We start from the raw sequence: 19,727 nt of genomic DNA on the forward strand, positions 1-19,727 counted from the left end.
GACACAGGCCGGCAGGGTCGGGTGCACAGTGGTCAAAAATCGCGGAATCCTGAGGACATCAGAGTCCTTGGTGTTTTCTTTATGGACAATGCTGCTTTTGTCCTCAGGACTTCTGGTCTTCAGAGGCAGGAAGTCCTCTCGGGGTTTGTGGAGGTTGCAGACTGCTGGACGGCCGTTGTTTCTTCGCAGGATTTTCGAGGGCTGCAGACAGACTGGTTGGGCTGGGGCCAAGTTGGTAGGCATCTTCAGTCTTCTTTTGCACGTGTCTTCTTCGTCCTTTTTCTTCTTTGGTCGGATGGAACTAGTTTCAGGAGCTGGGGGAGCCACCTAAATACTATATTTAGAGGCGTTTTAAGGGAGTGACAAGTAGGGCCAATGGGCACCTAACCTGGGGTGTCTACACGCTCAATTATGCCACCCTCCTATGGAAGTGGTCATAGTCCTAGTCCTAATTGGAGGAGTCCCCCATCTTCAAGATGGCCAAGACTGAAAGGTGTGCTTTGCCTCGCCTCCTTCACCTTAGAGGTGGAGTTGGCAGAGGTGGGCACACCTCCTATTCTTCCTAGCTTTTCCCACCGTTTGTCCTGCCCAAAGAGGGTGCAAACTGGGGTATGGCATCTGTTGCTAACAGCAGAGGCTGGGGATAGCATACACAGGCAGCAGGTGTTTGAAGATTCCCTTTCTAGCACTCGGCCCATCCTGGGGGAGTAGATATCACACCTCCGCCCAGGATGTGCATTTGCTTCTGGTCCCTGAGAGCGGGGGGCTCTCAACCCAGGAGTCCAGAAACATGTGTGGTGGTGGCAGGTTGCTTAAAGTCAGTCTGTGTCCACACCAGGGTTGATAGGTTTTCAGGAACCACCTCTGAGGTGCCCTTTGAATATGTGTTTCAATAAATCCCACACTGGCATCAGGGTAGGTTTATTTAATGGTGTAGATTGAGTATGTGTGTCAAATCCCACACTGGCATCTGGGTAGGTTTATTGAGTGATGTATTTTGGTACCAAACACTCCTGGGTTCAGATAAGCCATCATGGTGCTGGGGAAATCGAGTTATCCGGTTCCCAGCCCATGTACTGTATATGGCTTCCCTTGCACTTCCAATATCTAAGAATGGACTTAAATATTGTAAGGGCATATCTGCTCATGCAGATATGCCCACACCTGTGGTATAGGACACCATGCCTTAAGGCCATAAGGCCTGCTAGAGGGGCAACTTAACTATACCTTAGGCAGTGCTAGTTGGCATGGCTCAGAGGCGGTGTTCCATGTCGACTTTTTTTTTTTTGTTTTGTCTACACCAGGGCATGCATGCTGCAGTCGCAGTCTGCATGGCCTAGGTGAGAGCTCCCTAGGCGACTCTCTTCTGTCCCAATGCCCTAGGTACCCTGGGGCCATTTACTAGGGACTTAACCTCTTCAGTGCCCATGACGAGATAGTCTCGTCATGGAGCTCGGTTGCGCTGTGCCCATGACGAGACTATCTCGTCATGAACCCCCCCCACTAGTGCAACGCCCGGCACAGGAGGGGGAAAGGGCGTGGCACTGAAGGGGTTAAGGGGGGCCTGAAGGGCTAATTGTGGAACAGTTTTAGTGAAAGAACACTGGTACTGGGAAACTGGACAGCTGGGACCCAGTAAACTACAGACGAAGTTGCATCAAAAGGCCGGCAAAAAGTGTGGGTGTGGGTACTGCAACAGAACCTCATCTTCTCGCACCCTCTTTGGATAACATTGGGTATCTGACGTCGAAAAGCACCTCTGCACCTGACCGCCTCAGTGCCGCTTGAGGCGACCTGTTGATGCTGCCATGGACCTAGCCCCATACTCACCTTAAGTCCAGAAGATTGGTCCGCAAGTTGAGTGCCCGAATGTTTTTTCCTCCATAGGATAACATTGCCACTCCCAAAAATTGCACTGTCAACTTTTGAAATCTAAAAAAATTCATAACTCAGTGCTTCCTTGATTCAGATGAACTTGGAATCTAAATTCATATAAAATCATGTGTTATTTATATAAATTGGTGCCGGATTTCCTTATTGAGTGTGTGCCTCACTGCTTTTGTGTGTGCAATAAATGCTTAGCATTACCCTCTGATACACCTAACTGCTTACTCACACTACCACAAAAGAGAGCACGTGAGGTGTCATTTGTGTCTCTGTAATTCCTTTGTGGTTTGCCTAGACTCTTTACATTGTGTACCTCTTATTTGTCCAGCTTCCTACAGACAATACAAAACAATTCCAGTTTCCTACACTCTCGTATATTAAGGACAGTTGTAATAAGTTAGGCAGACCTAATACATTTCTACAGCCAGCTAACATTTCTGTTAGGGATAACATCTGTGTCAAGTCCAGGTGCGGAACTGCCAGAGTGGAAAAAGTAGGCCAATAGGGAGTACCTGTTGGTCCAAACTACACTAGGGTTGGAACCATATTTGGAGCTGGTGCCAAAATCTTGACTAGAAATAGACTGGGTCAGATTAGGAGTCCGCAATCGTTCCCCATGGGCCACTACGATCCAAATTTTATTCTGGTTTGCATTTGTGACGAGCACTCCTTGCAAGCCCTGGCACACTTTGTATGTTTTTGTTGGTTTTATATTTTATAAAAAGCTTTTTCATTGGTTTTCTCAAAGGCGCCCTTGGTTACCAGACATGTTGCGGCCGTTCTATTTCTACCGAAGCTTCCCTCTCTGGAAATATGCTTAGGTGTAGCTTCTTTTTTGAAGTGTGCCCTCTGGCATAGACAATCTCTATCGTGGCAGCTGACTTGATTGTTTTTAGTGCAATTTTCATAGTGTGCTGGTCTGTGGCTGTGCCCCCTGAGAAATGTCCCCTGAAAATCTGGTGTTAGCTGGGCTGTTTTAGCTAATGTGATGTATGCTTAAGATTATCTTACTTGAACTCTGCACTTTGGCCGATGACATCGATTTAAGGCCCTAAATTTGTTTGTAGCGTGAGGTCTTTCTTGTAATCTGTCTTTCTCAATATTTTCCAGTTTTTAACCAATATTTTTAAAATGTTTGTGCATGTATGTGCTTTAATAGTTTGTACTTAAGAACCAAAGAAAGACTAACTAACCATCCCTTTTTAAATCCTTTTCTGAAAAGTTTTCATTATTTCTTATTCTCATTCCATGTATTGTTCATCAGTCGGATGTAAACCTTGAGTTGACTTTCCTGCATGATGACTCCATTTGCTCATGTTTTCAGTTTGGCTTGTTATTCTAAAACAATTATGTTGGTGTCAAGTACTTTTGTACGAAGGTTTGGAGAAATTCAAGGCTTTGTATTTCACCCCCACTCCCTTTCAAAGCTTTCTACCCGGATAAGTTGGCCCATCATTCTTTCCCAAGGTAGTTTTTGAATTTCTTAGGGACCAACGTATTACCCATCCATCTTTTCTTTCCTCTTCTGCATCCAACCATAGAACAGAAACATCTGCGTAGGTCGTACCCCAGGCGTGCAGTTTGGTACAGCTTGACAGCATAGATGACCAGCTGCCTTTTGGCTTCACTGGAGCTACAAAGGCGTAGGCCGTGACCATACATCATTTTGTGTTGGGTTATCCCCTATATCAAGATCTGTTGTGCCCTAGCCAAGAAAGATCCACTGGCGAGTATTCATGCTCATTCCACCAAGGCCATGGCTACTTTCATGGCTTTTTCCTGAGGCATTCCAGTTATCCACATCTAATGCACAACTACATAACCTTTGTGCTTACTTTTCTAATTGTCTTGTGTCGGAGGCACTCCGTAATGGGTACTTTACTTGACTTGAGCTGCGTTGCATGATTTCCTTGGTTAACTAACTCTAGTCAGTGCCACCTCCCAGGAAAGTCCTTCCAGGAAGAGAGTAACCTATGTAAAGAACTGTACCTTAATTAATTGTCTTTGTTACAATTAAACTACTGGTCTATCTATTGTGCATTTAATGAATTAATGCATTATACTTTTAAAGGAAACGATTGTACATGGAAGTATTTGAATATACGCGTCCTATGATGCATCCTGAACCTGGCAAATTTTACCAAATTAATCCTGATGAATACGAGCATCCGAATCCATGGAAAGAAAGCTTCCAGCAGCTGGTAGGAAGATTCACTTTATATGATAGTTCACTTTGTGCTTCTTTAATGCAGTTATAGATATTTTGAAAGTGTTCTGAAGTGAAGTTGTTTTTATAAACCACAGTTCAACAATAGAATTAAAATATATTAAAATTATTGTTTAGGAGCAATAGTAATGTGTTGTATTTTGAATCTGCATGAATTGAAAAATCTTGGCTCAAGATAAAGATAAGTATTTATTTCCTTTGATTAATAGTTTGTCCCCTGACAGAATGTTCTTAAATCTGCATTAAGGGCTCAGACACTCCAGCCTTTGTCAGTCTAATGGGTGTGTGCACACGTTAAAACTTTTAGGATGTGATATGCAGGAAATGACCTGTAAGGGAAAAACTTTCCCAACCTGATTGTACAAATAAAGAAGGATTGTCTCTCTTCTTTCCTGGATATTGTGGGAGTTTGTCATCTGCATGTTTTTTTTTACAAACGCTATTTACATTAATGCCAATCAAGCCAAGAAACAAAAGATGCAATATTTATTTTTCATCTGTAATTACGCTGACAACTGCAATTGCATTGTACTTTACTCGCACCCTGTAGAACCCAAGACAAAACTCTTTTAAATCTGTCTAATCTCTGTTTTGCAGCATTAATCCTTTTCTGGTTTCACATACTGTGTGCAGCATTTCACCGTAGTGGTTGGGCCCTCTTTTCCTCATTTGATTTTTTTTCGTTTGCTTTTTGGTGTCATCTCTAGCCATTTGGTGCTATGTCCATCCTCCTATGACGTAAGACGTATTACCATGGGCCTCTGCGTGCGGTTGCCCTCTTGTGATTCTTTTTTTTTTTGCTGTTGGGTTTGGAAGCATCAGCCAAAACTACGGATGCAGAAAGAATTAGATAAGGAAATCCGATGATTCTTTGTGAAACAGAGAGGAAAACAAAGAACAAAAGGTAAATAACCATAAACCTCAAAGAATAACAGACTAAAGTTCACCAGTTAAGGGAGTGGACCGCGTAAGTTGTCGACCAGGCAGTCGAAGAATGCACTGAAGGAGATAATGAACTGCCAGGGAAATGGAAAATACTCCCTTTAGATTCTGCCCAGAGTGCCACCGAAAGTTTGCCCAAAAAGAACGACCACGAAGTCTGCAACTGCTTCCTGCCAGTGGACAACGACATGAAGAACTGCAAAGCGTGTCCCAAGCTCAAGCCCAAAACCCTTAGAGCAAGGGAGAAGCAGGGGCCTGTTGAGCGAGGAGGAGGGCAAAGTCAAGGAGAAAGAAGTTGCTCAAGCGCGAGGCTCTGATGCAGAGGTGGAAGAGGTCGGTGATACCGAATCGAAACAGCTGACGAAGAAACCATGGATGGGGAACCTCATAAACTCCTAATAACCCTGAAAAAACATCCTTGAGCCGAGCTGAAGACTCTGAACTCGAAACTTACAAGACTACCTCTGCAACGAAGAACTCGGTGGCCAAAAGTAAGTCGAAGTGTCTAAAAGCCCCCACGCATCCCGAAAGAGAGAGACCGATAGTGGATGTCCCTCGTGAAATGTTCAATGTCGAAAGGTGATCGAGAGAAAGAGGGCCAAGGAAGACTTGCCGGGAACAGAGGACCGAAGAAAAAGGGCTCCGAAGTCTTTCAACACTTTAGAACATCATCGTCCTGCTTCAAGATCTTCCCCAGGGGTAGATCCAAAGAAAGGAGACAAAAGAGAAAAAGACAAGGCTCCTGATTGATGTTGAAAAGAATGTCAAAGACTGGCAAACGGACTACGTGCTTGCTGCCCTTGGGTATGATGTTGCGATGTCACTTGATGACGATGAAAGAAACCTGGTGGTCACTGAATACTCTATCGATGCCAGTCTTTTGGTGGCAAGGCCACTGCTGCCTAGGACGAAGCCGCCTCGGTTGACGGCGAAGCCGCCTCAATTGACGCCGAAATCATTGACAATCAGAACAACACATAGATATTGTTCGAAATCCAGATCAAGTCCTAGATCTCTGAAAAGGTCTAGAGGAAGAAAGACATCTTCTCATTCTAGATCAGAAAGATTGAGGACAAGATCTACCAGGGGATCACGATCTCTGCATAGGACAAGATCCCCATCATGGACAACTACCTCAAGATCTTCTATCTGAAATTACACTGCAACTCTTGTCAAACACACCTCTATCCAGGGTGACACCAGTTGATGATCTGACTACATTTAACGATACATTGCTAAGAGAAGCTAAAATTAAACATTGCTATTCATACTCCTTCCACATCAACATTGCAACCCTGCATCAGAAGGCATCGTCAAGACATCTCCTCCCTCTAGTTCCTGGCCTTCTTGAACCTGCAGCAGTAAAAAATGCTCCATCTAGGTTCCTAAGCAATAGAAGAACCTGACCAGGGTCCTCTATTTTCCCAGATCAGACCCTCCACTGGAGTTTGTAATTGTAGCTGCAGATAAGAAGCCACACCCGGTAGCACCTTCTTCCGTACTACCAGATAAAGAAGGTAAAAAATATACTCTCTAGGAAGAAAAAAATCTGGAACATCAGCTTTTACTATGAAAGCAGTTAGTCCTAATGCCCTTTTAGAGAGATGCTATTGCTCCCTCTGAGACTCTATCTAAAGGTTTGCAGACAAACTCCCTAAAGAGGTCAAAAAATACTTTCGAGAAGTCGTTAGCAATGGTATACTGGTCCGAAACCAAATAATTGTTTCAGCAGCTGATATCTCAGATCTGGCTGTTCATGATTATTATTTTTTTTTTTAATGGAGTTTTATATTGTGAAAACTTGACCCGAAAGTATCGGGCATCAGAGCACTTTACACGAGCACCAGTTGCGTTACATGAGGACACATTCATTTTTATTAGGCACGGGGAGATTAAGTGATTTGCCCAGAATCACAGAATGTTGCACGTCCTTGCTGAGACTCGAACCCGGTTCCCCAGATTTGAGGCTGACTGCCTTAGCCGTTAGGCCAACTTTTCTCCCCCACAGTAGAAGAAGCTCATGGCTCAGACTAACAGGTCTTAAGGCTGAAGCGCTACAAAGAATCCTGAATTTGCAATTCTCAGGGAATGCAGTATTTGGATTGTATGCGGATGACTAAATGTTGCATATGGTAATCGAATTGGACACCTAAAAAGCTGTGGGTTTGGAGAAGAGAAGGAATACACAAGAAGATACAGGCTTTACGTCCGAAGTTACTACCAACAGAGGGGTCAAACCCCTCATTGGTCTCATCAACAGCAGCAAAGGCAGTCTTATCACCAACGCAAAACCTCTAGAGTGAGAGGAGGACAACTTGAGCAACTTGCAAATTCAGGAATGAGTTGCTTCTTCCTTCAGCTCCATTTTTCACTCTGCTGGGAGGAAGTATTGTAAAACATTAACTACAAACAAATGGGTCATGAATATTGTTCAGTAGAGATATTCTCTGAGCTTCAGGCCCCCCCCCCCCCCATCTGTACATCCAACGAAAATCTCAACCTACCAACAGGAAATATTGATAAAGGAAGCCCACATTTTACTGCAGAAATAAAATGCAGTGGAGGAGGTTCTTCTTCTTCTTTTTTTTTTTTTTTTTTTTTTTTTAAAAGGATAGAGAATTTATTACCGGTACTTTCTGGTTTGGAAAGAAAAGGACCAAAAAAGGAATTCAGACCCATCCTTGACCTTAGAGTACTGAACAAGTACATTAGAAAAGAAAAATTAATGATGCTTGCAGGACACAGATCTACCCTCAACTACAGCAAGGAGACCGGATGTGTGCAGAAGATCTTCAAAATGCCTACTTCCACATCCCCATAGTACCAAAGCACTGAATGTTAAGATTTACAGTAGGCTCCAGATATTTTCAATACGAAGTCCTGCAGTTTAGACTAAATCAGCTCTTTAAACATTAGCTAAATGTATGGCTGCTGTTGCGGTACATCTAAGGAATCAAAAGCTATTCATCTTCCCTTACCTAGATGACTGGTTAATAAAAGGAACACCTTCGAAGGAAACATCAAACCAATTTTAACTGTTCCTCAACACTCTGACCAAATTGAGTCTTACCTCATGAAATCCATTTTTCTCTCTGTACAAAAAATACACTATCTGGGAGTTATAATAGTTTTGCAGCGTGCATCTTTCTGGATTCACTATGCTGTGCATTATTCCGCGGTCTAGTGGGTGGGTCCGGAATCGTAGTCTCTTTTCTGTTTTTTTTTTCGTGTAGCCCAGGTGGGCGTCGACACCCCACCATTTGGTGTCCTCCCGTGACGTAGGCGCGCTTCCTCCGCAAGTTCCCACCCTTGGGCGCGATCTTCAGATTCTTTTTTCCGCCGTTGGGTTTGGATCGTCGTGAAGAGCTCCAGAGATGGAAGAGAAGAAAAGAAAGCAGAGAGAACCAAGAAAATTGGAGTTTCTTCATCACAATACAAAGAACATTCAACCGGGACGACGAAGTAAGGGAGAAGTAGAGAAAACTTCGACGTCCGATAGAGAATGCGCACACCATTCAAATTTTGGCAGAACTGCCACCACAAGATTGCGCAGAAGGACCAGCATCCAGTCTGTAACCTCTGCCTACCGATCGACCATCAAAGTAACGACTGCAACGCCTGCTCGACATTCGCCCTCAAGACCCTCAGAGTGAGGGACAGACAGAGGAGAGCATACTACAGCATGCAGGGGCAAGGACAACCTCTGTCGCTGCGGGACCTGGGCCTCTCCAGCGGGGAAGAGGACAACATCGCCGAGGGACCAGAGGACTGCACGGTCGTAGAGACCGATAATAGACCGAGGAAGGAGGTAAGAGACGTTAACCCCTAAAACCCCTATAGACTCTTGAAAATCAGAGCCAAAGTCCTTGAAAGGAGCACTGGCGTCGAAGCAATCGATGACCACAGCTGTATCCACGGACAAACAGCCCAGCAGATCCTTCGAGAAGGACTCCCGGTCGGCGAAAGCTCTAGAGATACCCAGGTTGTCGAACCACGGTGCCGAAAAGCTGCACTCGACGCAGAAGGGGAAAGAGCAGACGGCAATTTCGACGTCCGCATCCACGACCTCGAAGAGAACCGCCGAAACTCTCGACGCCAAACAAGCGGCGGAGATGGAGAGGAAGAAAAGAAGGCTTGAGGCCGAAATGACCAGTATTCTCCAAAGGAAGAAGGATTTCGATGAACGGATGAGTAGATACACCATCCCTTCGAAGCCCTCGAGGCAAAAGCCCTGTAGGAGTTCGATGCCACCGAGCCGCCGAAAACTCCCGATCCGTCGGAGCAACAGGACGAAGAGGGCCTGTATTATACACTGATGGCGACGACGACCAGCAGACGCACTTCGGCTCGAAACCCTCAGAGACTCAGGACCTTGATTGGCAGGATCTCGACGCCGAAAACCCAGAAGAGGCAGTGGAGATGTATCCGTCGAGGCCTTCGCCGCCGGACGACATTGGTACATACAACATGGTCGTCAGAAACGCAGCAGCAACCTATAGGGTGGAAATGGAGGAAGAAAAGCCCAAGGCCTGTTTTCTCCTGGAGACACTGCTGCCGACGCAAACTAAGAGCCAATTCCTTCCTATGCCCCCAGTCGTACTAGACCAAGGCAGGGAGGCTTTCAGGGAGCCATCTACCTGCAGATCTGTCCCCCCCAGGAAAGAGAAAAAGTACAAACACTCTTCAAAAGATCCACCAAATATCCAGGGATCGGTGCCGGCTGATTCAATCATAACTGCAACAGCCAGGAAGAGGGCCAACATTCCCACAAACTCCGAACCGCTTTCAGATAAGTAGAGCAAAAGAATAGACCTCACAGGGAGGAAATTTGAGAGGAATGCGGCAATCCATTGGCACATTGCCAACTCCAATGCCCTTATAAACAGGCATGCCTACCAGCATTGGGAAGAAGTGGAACAGTTGCTTAAACTGCTTCCGACCGAACACCAGCAAAGAGCGGCGCACCTGGTGGAGGAGGGCAAGAATATGGCCAACACCTGCCTGAAGTCAGCCTTGGACGCAGCAGATACAGCAAGTAGGCTGATGATGATCGGAGTAACGGAGAGGAGACATGCCTGGCTGAGGATCTCTGGGTTCAAGCCAGAAGTACAGAACAACATCCTGAACTTACCCTTCAACGGGGAAAAGCTGTTCAGCAATCCTGGGACGCGACGCTGACACAGCTCAAAAAAGATAACGAAACTGCAAGGTCCATGGGAGCACTGCAGTTCAGAGGGATGAGAAGGGGCACCCCCTCACGAAGACCAAATGGCAGAGGAGGGAGCCAGCCGGGAACATCGCACCAGGCCTTGCAGCTAACATTTCAGGGAAGCGGCCAGGCGCAACAGGGTCAACAGCAGCAATGCTGGCAGAACCAACAGAGGGGCCAGTCCTTCCGAAGCCGACCAAACGGATGAGGACAGACAAGGAGAGGCGGCCAGCAACCCGCCCCAAAGTGACTCCACAGTACCGAACGTGCCCACACTCATAACATCCCTAGGGGCGCGGCACAACAAAAGGCACGAACAACAGAAATTAACAACGGACAAATGGATACTCAACATCATACAGTTTGGCTACTGCATAGAACTGGTAAAAAAGCCACCAAACAGGAGGCCAACCAACAAGACCCGCTCAGCAGAAGAGCTATCACTACTGTGGCAGGAAGCACAAGAACTTCTCCACAAACAGGCTATAGAATGCGTACCATACAAGTAAAGAAACACGGGAGTGTACTCCCAACTACTTCCTCATACCAAAAATAGACGAAACGTTGAGGCCCATACTGGACCTACGGTTCCTGAACAAAAACATAAAGACTCAAGTTCAAAATGACGTCCTTACAAGAGGTTATACCTCCGATAAGGCACGGGGATTTTATGTCCACAATAGACCTCAAAGATGCCTACCTACACATTCCCATGAACCGATAAAAAAAAACCTCTACTGAGATTTACCATCAGCAAGACGCACTACCAGTTCACGGCCCTAGCCTTCGGCCTAAAATCCGCGCCAAGGGTCTTCAGAAAATGCCTAGCTGCCGCAGCAGCACATCTGCGGAGGCAGGGAATACATGTATACCCCTACCTAGACGACTGGTTGGTGAAGGCGAACTCCTACAAGCAATGCAAACGACATGCTCAGCAGGTCACGCACACGCTGACAAAACTACACTTCTCCATACACAGCGGGAAGTCGTCGCTAGAACCAGAGCAAGTGAAGATCTTCCTGGGTGCAAAAATGGACACCATTCAGGGCAGAGTGTTACCCAGCGAAAAGAGGACCTTCGCACTGATGAAGGAGACTCGCCAATACCAGAAGGGGCAAAGTCTGACAATGAGGACAGTGAGCAAGCTCATGGGGATGATGGCGTCCTGCATAAACCTAGTCCCCAATATTCGGCTACACATGAGACCATTCCAGGAATGGCTGCAACAGCAGTGGTCACAGGCTACAGGAAGTTGGGAAGATCTAGTGGTTCTAACGCACACAGTGCAGGAAGAGATAGCATGGTGGAACAAGGACAACATAACCAGGGGAAAGCCATTCACACCACCAACTCCGACAGTGACCATCACAACAGACGCCTCCCAAATGGGGTGGGGAGCGCACATGGACCGGCTCATGGTAAGGGGTTTATGGACACAAACCCATCAACTACCTAGAACTGAAGACCATGTTCCTAGCGCTAAAAGCCTTCCAGAAGCAGCTGTACGGACAAAGGGTGTTAGTACAAACAGACAACACCACAACGATGTTCTACATCAACAAGCAGGGAGGAACACAGTCAGTGGTGCTGTCGGATCTAGCGCAACAGATATGGAAATGGGCAATTCCATTACAAATAGACCTCCTGGCAATATATCTGCCAGGGAAGGACAATGTGGAAGCAGACAGACTGAGCAGACAGACGTCAATCTCACACGAGTGGGAGCTCAACCCACAGGAGACGCAAAGACTATTCAAGAAGTGGGGGACCCCACAACTAGACCTGTTTGCAACACACCAGAATGCTAAATGCCAATACTTTGCAGCCAGGCCATCAGTCCCAAGGAAATGCCCTATGGATGAGCTGGTCAAAGACATTTGCCTAAGCCTTTCCACCGATACGGCTGATGCACAAGGTGCTCAGCAAGTGCAGAACAAGCAACATGACACCAATTCTGGTAGCACCACAGTGGGCCAGGCAGTCCTGGTTCTCACAGATCGTGGAAATGGCACAGGGACCACCACACAGTTTCCCAAAAAGTAAAGACCTGCTCTCGCTGCAAAACGGAAGGGTACTCCATCCAGAACCAGAGAGCCTCAGCCTAGCAGCGTGGCTCCTAAAGACTTAGAGTTCGCTCACTTCAAGCTTCCACATAGCACACTGGCAGTACTGCGAGAGGCGAGAAGGCCCACCACACGGAAATGCTATGCAGCAAAATTGAAGAGATTCACTGAATGGTGCATCAACAAAAAACTCCACAGGAGAATCACTAGAGAATCAACTGTGCTAAAATACTTAACACACTTACTAAAGAGTAACCTAAGCTGCACTTCGCTAAGAGTGCACCTGGCAGCAATAGTAGCCTATACAAGAGGAGAAACAGGGAAAAGCTTCTTTACATTTCAAGTAGTAAAAAGATTCCTGGAAGGCGCCAAAAGAATAGCACCACCAAAGAGGATGCCACCGCCGGCATGGAACCTCAATGTAGTTCTAACACCGCTTATGAAAGCACCGTTCGACCCATTCACAAGGCATCGCTACATATGCTCACAATAAAGACGGCCTTTCTGGTAGCGATTACCTCGCTACGTAGGGTGAACGAGTTGCAGGCACTCACACTACAAGAACCCTACATTCAGATTCACAATGACAGGGTGGTAATGAGGACGGACCCACACTTCATGCCAAAGGTGGTGTCCAGGTCCCATATAAACCAAACAATACAAATTCCCAGTTTCTTCCAGAAACCATCCACCAGCGCGGAAAGGGCACTGCACACTCTGGACGCCAGAAGAGCAGTAATGCATTACATCGAAAGGACTAAAGATTGTAGAAAGACAAAGCAGTTCTTTGTGTCCTTCGCAAGCAGTTTCCTGGGCAGACCAGTGACTAAGAATACCATCGCACGATGGATCACATAAACAATTCAATACTGCCACAAACAGGCAGGCCAAGAGCTACAGGGAGCAGCTCAGGCGCACTCGACCAGGAAAAAGGGAGCAACAATAGCCTTCCTAGCAAACACACCTATCCAAGACATTTGCCTGGCGGCAACATGGGCTTCCATGCACACGTTCACTAAGCACTACTGCGTGGATATACAGATGAACAAGGAAGCACAAGTTGGTCAAAAAGCGCTTCAACATATTTTCAACAACCAACGCTCATCTTCCACCCAGCGCCACAAACATAGCAAACCGCTACAAAGTCTATGCACAGCATAGTGAATCCAGAAAGATTCACGCTGCAAAACGAATAGTTTCTTACCTGTCGGTGTAGTTTTGCAGCTTGAAGAGTTTCTGGATTCACTAGCGAACCCACCCGCCTCCGCCAGGAAGATAAGATAGGAGGAAGATGGGACTAACAAATGGAAAACACCTTCAAAAGGGTAAAAGGATTAACAGCACAAGCACAAAAAAAAAGAATCCGAAGATGGCGCCCAAGGGTGGGAGATTCTGGAGGAAGTGCGCCGACGTCACAGGAGGACACCAAATGGTGGGCCGTCGACGCCCACCTGGGCTACAGGAAAAAAAAAAAAAAACAGAAAGAGACTACGATTCCGGACCCAACCACTAGACCACGGAATAAGGCACAGCATAGTGAATCCAGAAAGTCTTCAAGCTGCAAAACTACACCGACAGGTAAGAAACTATTCGATACACAATCCGAATAAGTGTATCCTTTACGGAGGAGAGATTATTATCAGTCTAATTGAAATGTAACATTTTATTGCAAACTCCTTGTGAGAAAATGGGGTGTATTATATGGTGTGGTTGTGCACTTACCACTCCTTTAGGACCAGTAGGTTTCTTTTATTATACCCTTTGCTCAACCCTGGGTAGCTGTGGCTTTGAGCAGACAGGCTTACACAAAGAAAGAAGTGTAAAACATTTAAAAAGCACGAAAACAATTGCAGTAGTACACGAGACACTCAATAAATCTGACACCAATTCATAAACATAGATTGTATTTTTATGCAATTTTGACACCAAAACAAAAAAAGATTTCCCGGAGGGTTCTGGAGGTACAGTTTTTACTTAATAGCGAACAAGTATTGGCAAATTCAACAAATCTGACACTTGAAACCTTTTGGAGAAAACTCTGTTAAGTATCAATGCGGTTACTTAGTTACTTTGGGTGATCAACTCCGGCAGGGATCTAGTCAAGGGGACCAGTAAGGTCGACAAACTGTTACCTCGACAAGAAAAGCAGTCTTCAGTTGGGAGGAAATGAAGTGTATCATATGGTGTGGTTGTGTGACCTCACAGTGTAATGCCCTTACACAAAGGAACAAGTGTGTACAGCATTCAAACAGCACCAAAACAATGGAAGGAAAAATCAAACTCAAATCTGACACCAATTTATAAAACGAGCACATTTTTATATATTTTTGGGCACCAAAATAAAAAAAAAGATCCATTAAAGGGTTCTGGAGAGGCAGATTTTCCAAGGTTTAGTAAATATGAACTTTTTACTCAACCGTGAACAAGCATTGGCAAATTCACTGGATTTGACACTTAAAAATACTTTTGAGCACATACTTTGGCTAGTTGTGTTGCAGTCGGTTAGAGTTGCTTTGAGCGACAACTCTGGCAGGGAGCCAGTCAGGGGACCAGTAAGGTCCTCAAACAGTTACCTCTGCAGAGGAAGCAGTCTTAACTCAGTTCCAGGCACTTTTATCCCTTTCGCTGTAGGCTCCTATGGAAGTAGACCTGATGCAAGGGATACAGAAAGTTGAATATGCTCAAGGATACAATGCGGTCAGCAGACGTGGGGGGGGGCGTTAGGGTGATGTGTGAGGCGGTCCTTGAAGTCCTAGTAGAAGTCCAGTTGCCACTGGCCTACCAGTTGCCCGTTATCGTGGTCAAAGCCAAATCCTTCCCTGGGCTATAACTCATCTTCAAGTTACTCTGACAACTCTCTTGGATCTAGCCTGCCCTACTTGAGTATCTGCTCTGGAGTTGAACCTAGACAATAGTATCTAGTAAAAGTATCAACAGATCTACAAGTAGCAGCTTTCCAAATTTCTGAAATGGTATCATTTCTAAAAAGGGCTATAATAACAGATTGTTCAAGGCATATGTGCTGTATATACACATGCTTTGCTTACTCCTGCCATCTAGTGTTTGGTCCGGATGTTTGCAAGTTGTTTTTCTTCGAAGAAGTCTTTCCAGACACAAGGTGCCTACCTTTGGTGTTCCACTTGACTCTGTGCACACTATACGTCACTTTGGTATAGTATATACAGTGCCAGCTTCCAACAAGGGTGGGTTTGCACCGTCTCGGTGGTTTGGTTGAGATGCTTCCTCTGGTGATGCAAGTCTCTAATAAATAAGCCCCAAAATACTTGGTACGCTTATTAGGTCTTTCACCATCAATAATGGGCAGTGTAATGAAAAATACATTTAAAAAGTTGGTACTCAGTGGGAATGCACTGAAGGACATTATGAAACCTTTATTAGTTAATGCACTTCTGAGGTCTGTGTGTAACCAGAGAGCCACGGAATTAAATCTTGATTAGTGCAGTGGAGTATATTGACGTTTATTTTTACTGCTACGAGGTCACAGCCTGTGACAGAAAGCACTGTGAATATCTAAGTCATTATTTTGTACTTGCATTACACACAGTGTAAGATAGAGTGCTGCAAAACACGCAAATAGCTTTAAAATAAAATAGTACTTCCAAAATGTAGATTTTAGTAATACCAAGTAATGACATTTATTTTTATATAACTGTCCCATCAGCACCTCTTTAGGAGTACTAAGGGCTGAGTAAATGCAGTTAAAGTTCAAAGCAAGCACTTCACAGCCCAGTTGTTAACTCTTTGCACTACTACTAAAATAAAAAAATCAAATCTTTGTCATCACAAAGCTTGGAGTGATTTGAACAATTAAAGCCAGAACTGGCTCCCAAACACCCTTTGCACTTGCAGAGTAACTGATAGGCACATTAGCATTTCATTTAGGCAAGCAGGTACTCTGGCATGCAGGTTTTTCCAGCACTAGAGATAAAACTTCAGCTAATAACGATATAAATTAGCCATCCCAGGACAGCTGTCTTTTTCCAAAATGAAGGAAAATGTTTTTGATTGTAGTCACGTGTGAAGCTGGGGATTGTGCAACCCCCTTCTCAGGACTCCAGGACCCCCCTGGGGGTCGCGCCCCCCAGATTGAAGACCTCTGCTCTAGCTGGTTAATGTGGTAGGTTTTCACCTTGTGCGACCATAAACCTTGGGTCTTTAAGTTACCAGGTATACTCCCCATTTATGGAGAGATGTGTCTGTGACAAGAGTTTGAGCTGAAAGATCCTGATGGAATGTAGTCACTTTCATTAGACCTTTCGATCTAGCCTACCATAGAATTGATTGAATGGCCAATTGTGACAGTCAATTTCTTTTCCCAGCTGTCTTAGAACTGGTTCCACTGGTCCTCTAGATAATCTTCACCTGCTCTTAGATATTGTAGCTTGAATCAGGCAAGTCTTATTAATTTGCCCTTATTGTTTGTCTTCGTAGGATGCTAAATCTGTTGTATGGTTACAAGGGTTTTTAGAGGCTATTTTGACTGGTTGACTTATGTCCTTTCCCCCCTTCTGGTTGCTGCTTAGAATCATGTTTTTGGTCTAGAGGGTGATCACCACTGTTAACCACGTCCTTAAATAGCTTTGACTGTATAATATCTCAGTGGTTTGGAGGGTACTTGGTGGGAGGTTTTTAGGGGATAGTGGTGTTTCTGTGGTCACCATGCGATGAAGAGATGTTTTTAGACAACATCTTTGGCTTTGACTTAGTGGACACTTTTCTCCTCCTTTTTCTCCTTGCTCCCTCACCCCAGAGTGTTTCCTTGTCCATTGCAGCAGCTCCACTCCAAAGCACTGGGAATTTTTCGACAAATGTGCAGCACCTACCAAAATGTGTCAAATTGAGTGGAGGTGCTGTACAATACAACAGGATACATAGTGCAGGTGTGAGCAAATTAAATTAAATGCAAGATTGTGAGTGCATTCAATCATTTTTCACTACTGCTTACCGACATAATCAGCAGCCTTTTGATGCGGATTCGGATATAGGAGTTTCCAGCATCAATATGGTGCCTTTTCTCCTGTCTCTCTCTCTTGCTTGTCGCTCAGTGCGATTATTCTAATAGACATGTTGGAAAAGGAGCAGCGTTGTAAGGTTGTCCATTCGTTGGACAGAGGGGGTCACAGGAAGATTCATAGCCCGCAGTGAACATTTGGGTGGGTGGGCTGGCAGGCCATTAGTGTGCAGTTTGCATATGCATGCCTGAGGGACTCTGAGAAGCTGCAGAGTTAAGAGAAGCTGTGAAATGCCATAGACAGACCTGGATCCAAATCAGGTGCCTAAGTGTGTTGGGCAGTACATCGTATCCATCCCTGATTAACTTCAGGCAGCCTGATGGTCCTAGCTGCAGGCTGACTTACCTCTTTACTCACTGCAACAGTGTCCTTGTATTGAGTGGTTCTACTTCATATTCACTTGTATCAATTTCACATCATGGCAGTCAGCGACTTCCGGAACCCGAGGAAGACTGCCTGTTCTTTGACAACGGATCTGTCTCCAAGCAATCTACACAAAGGACTCTGGTGCCCTCCAGATCCGAGAGTCCTGACTACAGTGCACCCTACGCCTCTGGCTCATGTCCAGGTGGTACACTGATCCAGGACAGGTTCCTCAGCAATCCTGACCTCAAGTCCAGCGTTGACTGACTATTCCTGAACTCCACGACGACATCTGCATTCTGAATCTAGAGGCTCCCCTCGACTGGCAAGAAGAATCCGATGTCATAGGACACCCCCGCACTCGAAGCCCCTGGACCTTGGTGAGCTGAACGGCCGTGCCCCTGCGACCCTCAACACTGCAACGTACCTCTGCTGTTGCTGGTCTCCTCTGTGCAACCTCTGGTGCAATGTCTACAGCCTGTTTGTCCAGCCAAGTTACTCCAGTGAAAAGCATTGGGTGCCCGACGCTGTATTTGCACCCTGCTCCCGGCCGCCCCAGAGCCGCTGGGGGTGTGTTTGGTGCTTCCTTGTGGCCCCCCTGTGCTGGTCTGACCACCCCGTCCTCCCCCCCACCCCCCCACCCCCCAAGCTTGGCCCCTGCAACCGATCTACTTGCGTGCAATCAAGCTTGGCTTCAAGCGCTCCCCGTCTGCATTTAAACGCATTGGACCCAGATCTGAATTTAACCTGTTCACTCGTCCCTGCGCCGCTGGTGGTGCAGACTTTGTGCTTGCTTGAACCTTGCAGTCTGCTGATCTGTACCTCTGAAGACTGGAGCTGTAAGTTGGAAACTTACCCTTGAAACCGCATTGTTCTTTTCCTCTATAGGATAACATTGAACTGTTTGAAAATTACACTGTCGACTTTTAAAATACTAACGTATTTTTCCTGAAAAACGTATTTGCATTTTTGCCAAGATCTTGGTTTTGGTCTCAAACAAAGCTTATCTTTATAAAATTTGTGTGGGTCTCCTTTTTGAGTTGTGTGTCTGTTATTGATCAATGTGCGTGCAATAAATATCTTCCACCCCCTGTGTGTTAGGCCCAAGGCTGCTTGCCCACACTACCACTAACCGAGCACTTTGGGTTTACATTGAGCCCTGTACACGTCTGGAGATTCTCTGGACTCTGTGCACGGTATAAACACCTAGTGGCATATCGTCTACAGAGCCAGTTTCCTATAAGGATTCAAGCAACCACAAAACAGGCTCGCAGCTACAGCAATGGTACGTCTCTGACAGTAAGGGCTATGAGGAAAATGATGGCCTCCTGCATCCCACTGGTTCCTCACGCAAGACTACATTTGAGACCACTCCAGGAAATGGATTCAAAATCAAATGTCACTGGGAACGTGAAGTTGGAAAGATCTAGCTGTTGTAACACAAAAGGTACAGGAAAACAAGGTGGAATGTGGACAACATAAGAGAAGGCAGATCTTTCATACAACCAACAACAGTGACCATAACCACAGACACACTACACTGGTTCCGGAGCGTACATGGGGGAGCTCAAAGTAAGAGGATAATGGAAAAGTGGAAGAAGTGATCCAACACATAAATGTCCTGGAGTTTAAGACTGTCTTCCTGGCCTTGAAGGCCTTCCAAATGCTGGCGAGACAAGAGACAGTGCAAATCCAAATGGCAACACAACCACAATTTCCGTCTAAGCAAACAAGGAAGGACAATGTTGCATGTGCTGTTAAAACTAGCGCAGGAGATTTTGAAATGGGCTAATTAGAGAATCTTCTTGATAGCAATACACGTGCCAGGAGTACAAAATGGGGAAGCAGGCAGATTAAGTAGACTAGCATCTATATTACATCAATGATGGCTAAATGAACAAGTGCTTTTCAAGAGGTGTTCCAGCAGTGGGGTGCTCCAGAGATCGGCCTGTTCGCAAACCGTTCTGGGACTGAGATTTGCTGATCTGATTGGGAGGCAGTGA

General features: G+C 45.7%; 1 protein-coding gene across 2 annotated transcripts in view; it reads left to right on the top strand.

Annotated features, from left to right (window-relative positions):
* The window catches only part of FBXO11 (F-box protein 11), a 400,064-nt gene that overhangs the window by 132,708 nt on the left and 247,629 nt on the right, over positions 1 to 19,727 (top strand). For both annotated transcript variants that reach the window (XM_085612738.1, XM_085612739.1), the window contains exon 5: positions 3,959 to 4,088. In XM_085612738.1, coding sequence (XP_085468864.1) covers positions 3,959 to 4,088 — 130 coding nt within the window. The remainder of the gene's footprint in view (positions 1 to 3,958; positions 4,089 to 19,727) is intronic.

Source organism: Triturus cristatus, chromosome 6 (genome assembly GCF_964204655.1).
Source record: "Triturus cristatus chromosome 6, aTriCri1.1, whole genome shotgun sequence".
Taxonomy (NCBI): Eukaryota; Metazoa; Chordata; class Amphibia; order Caudata; family Salamandridae; genus Triturus; species Triturus cristatus.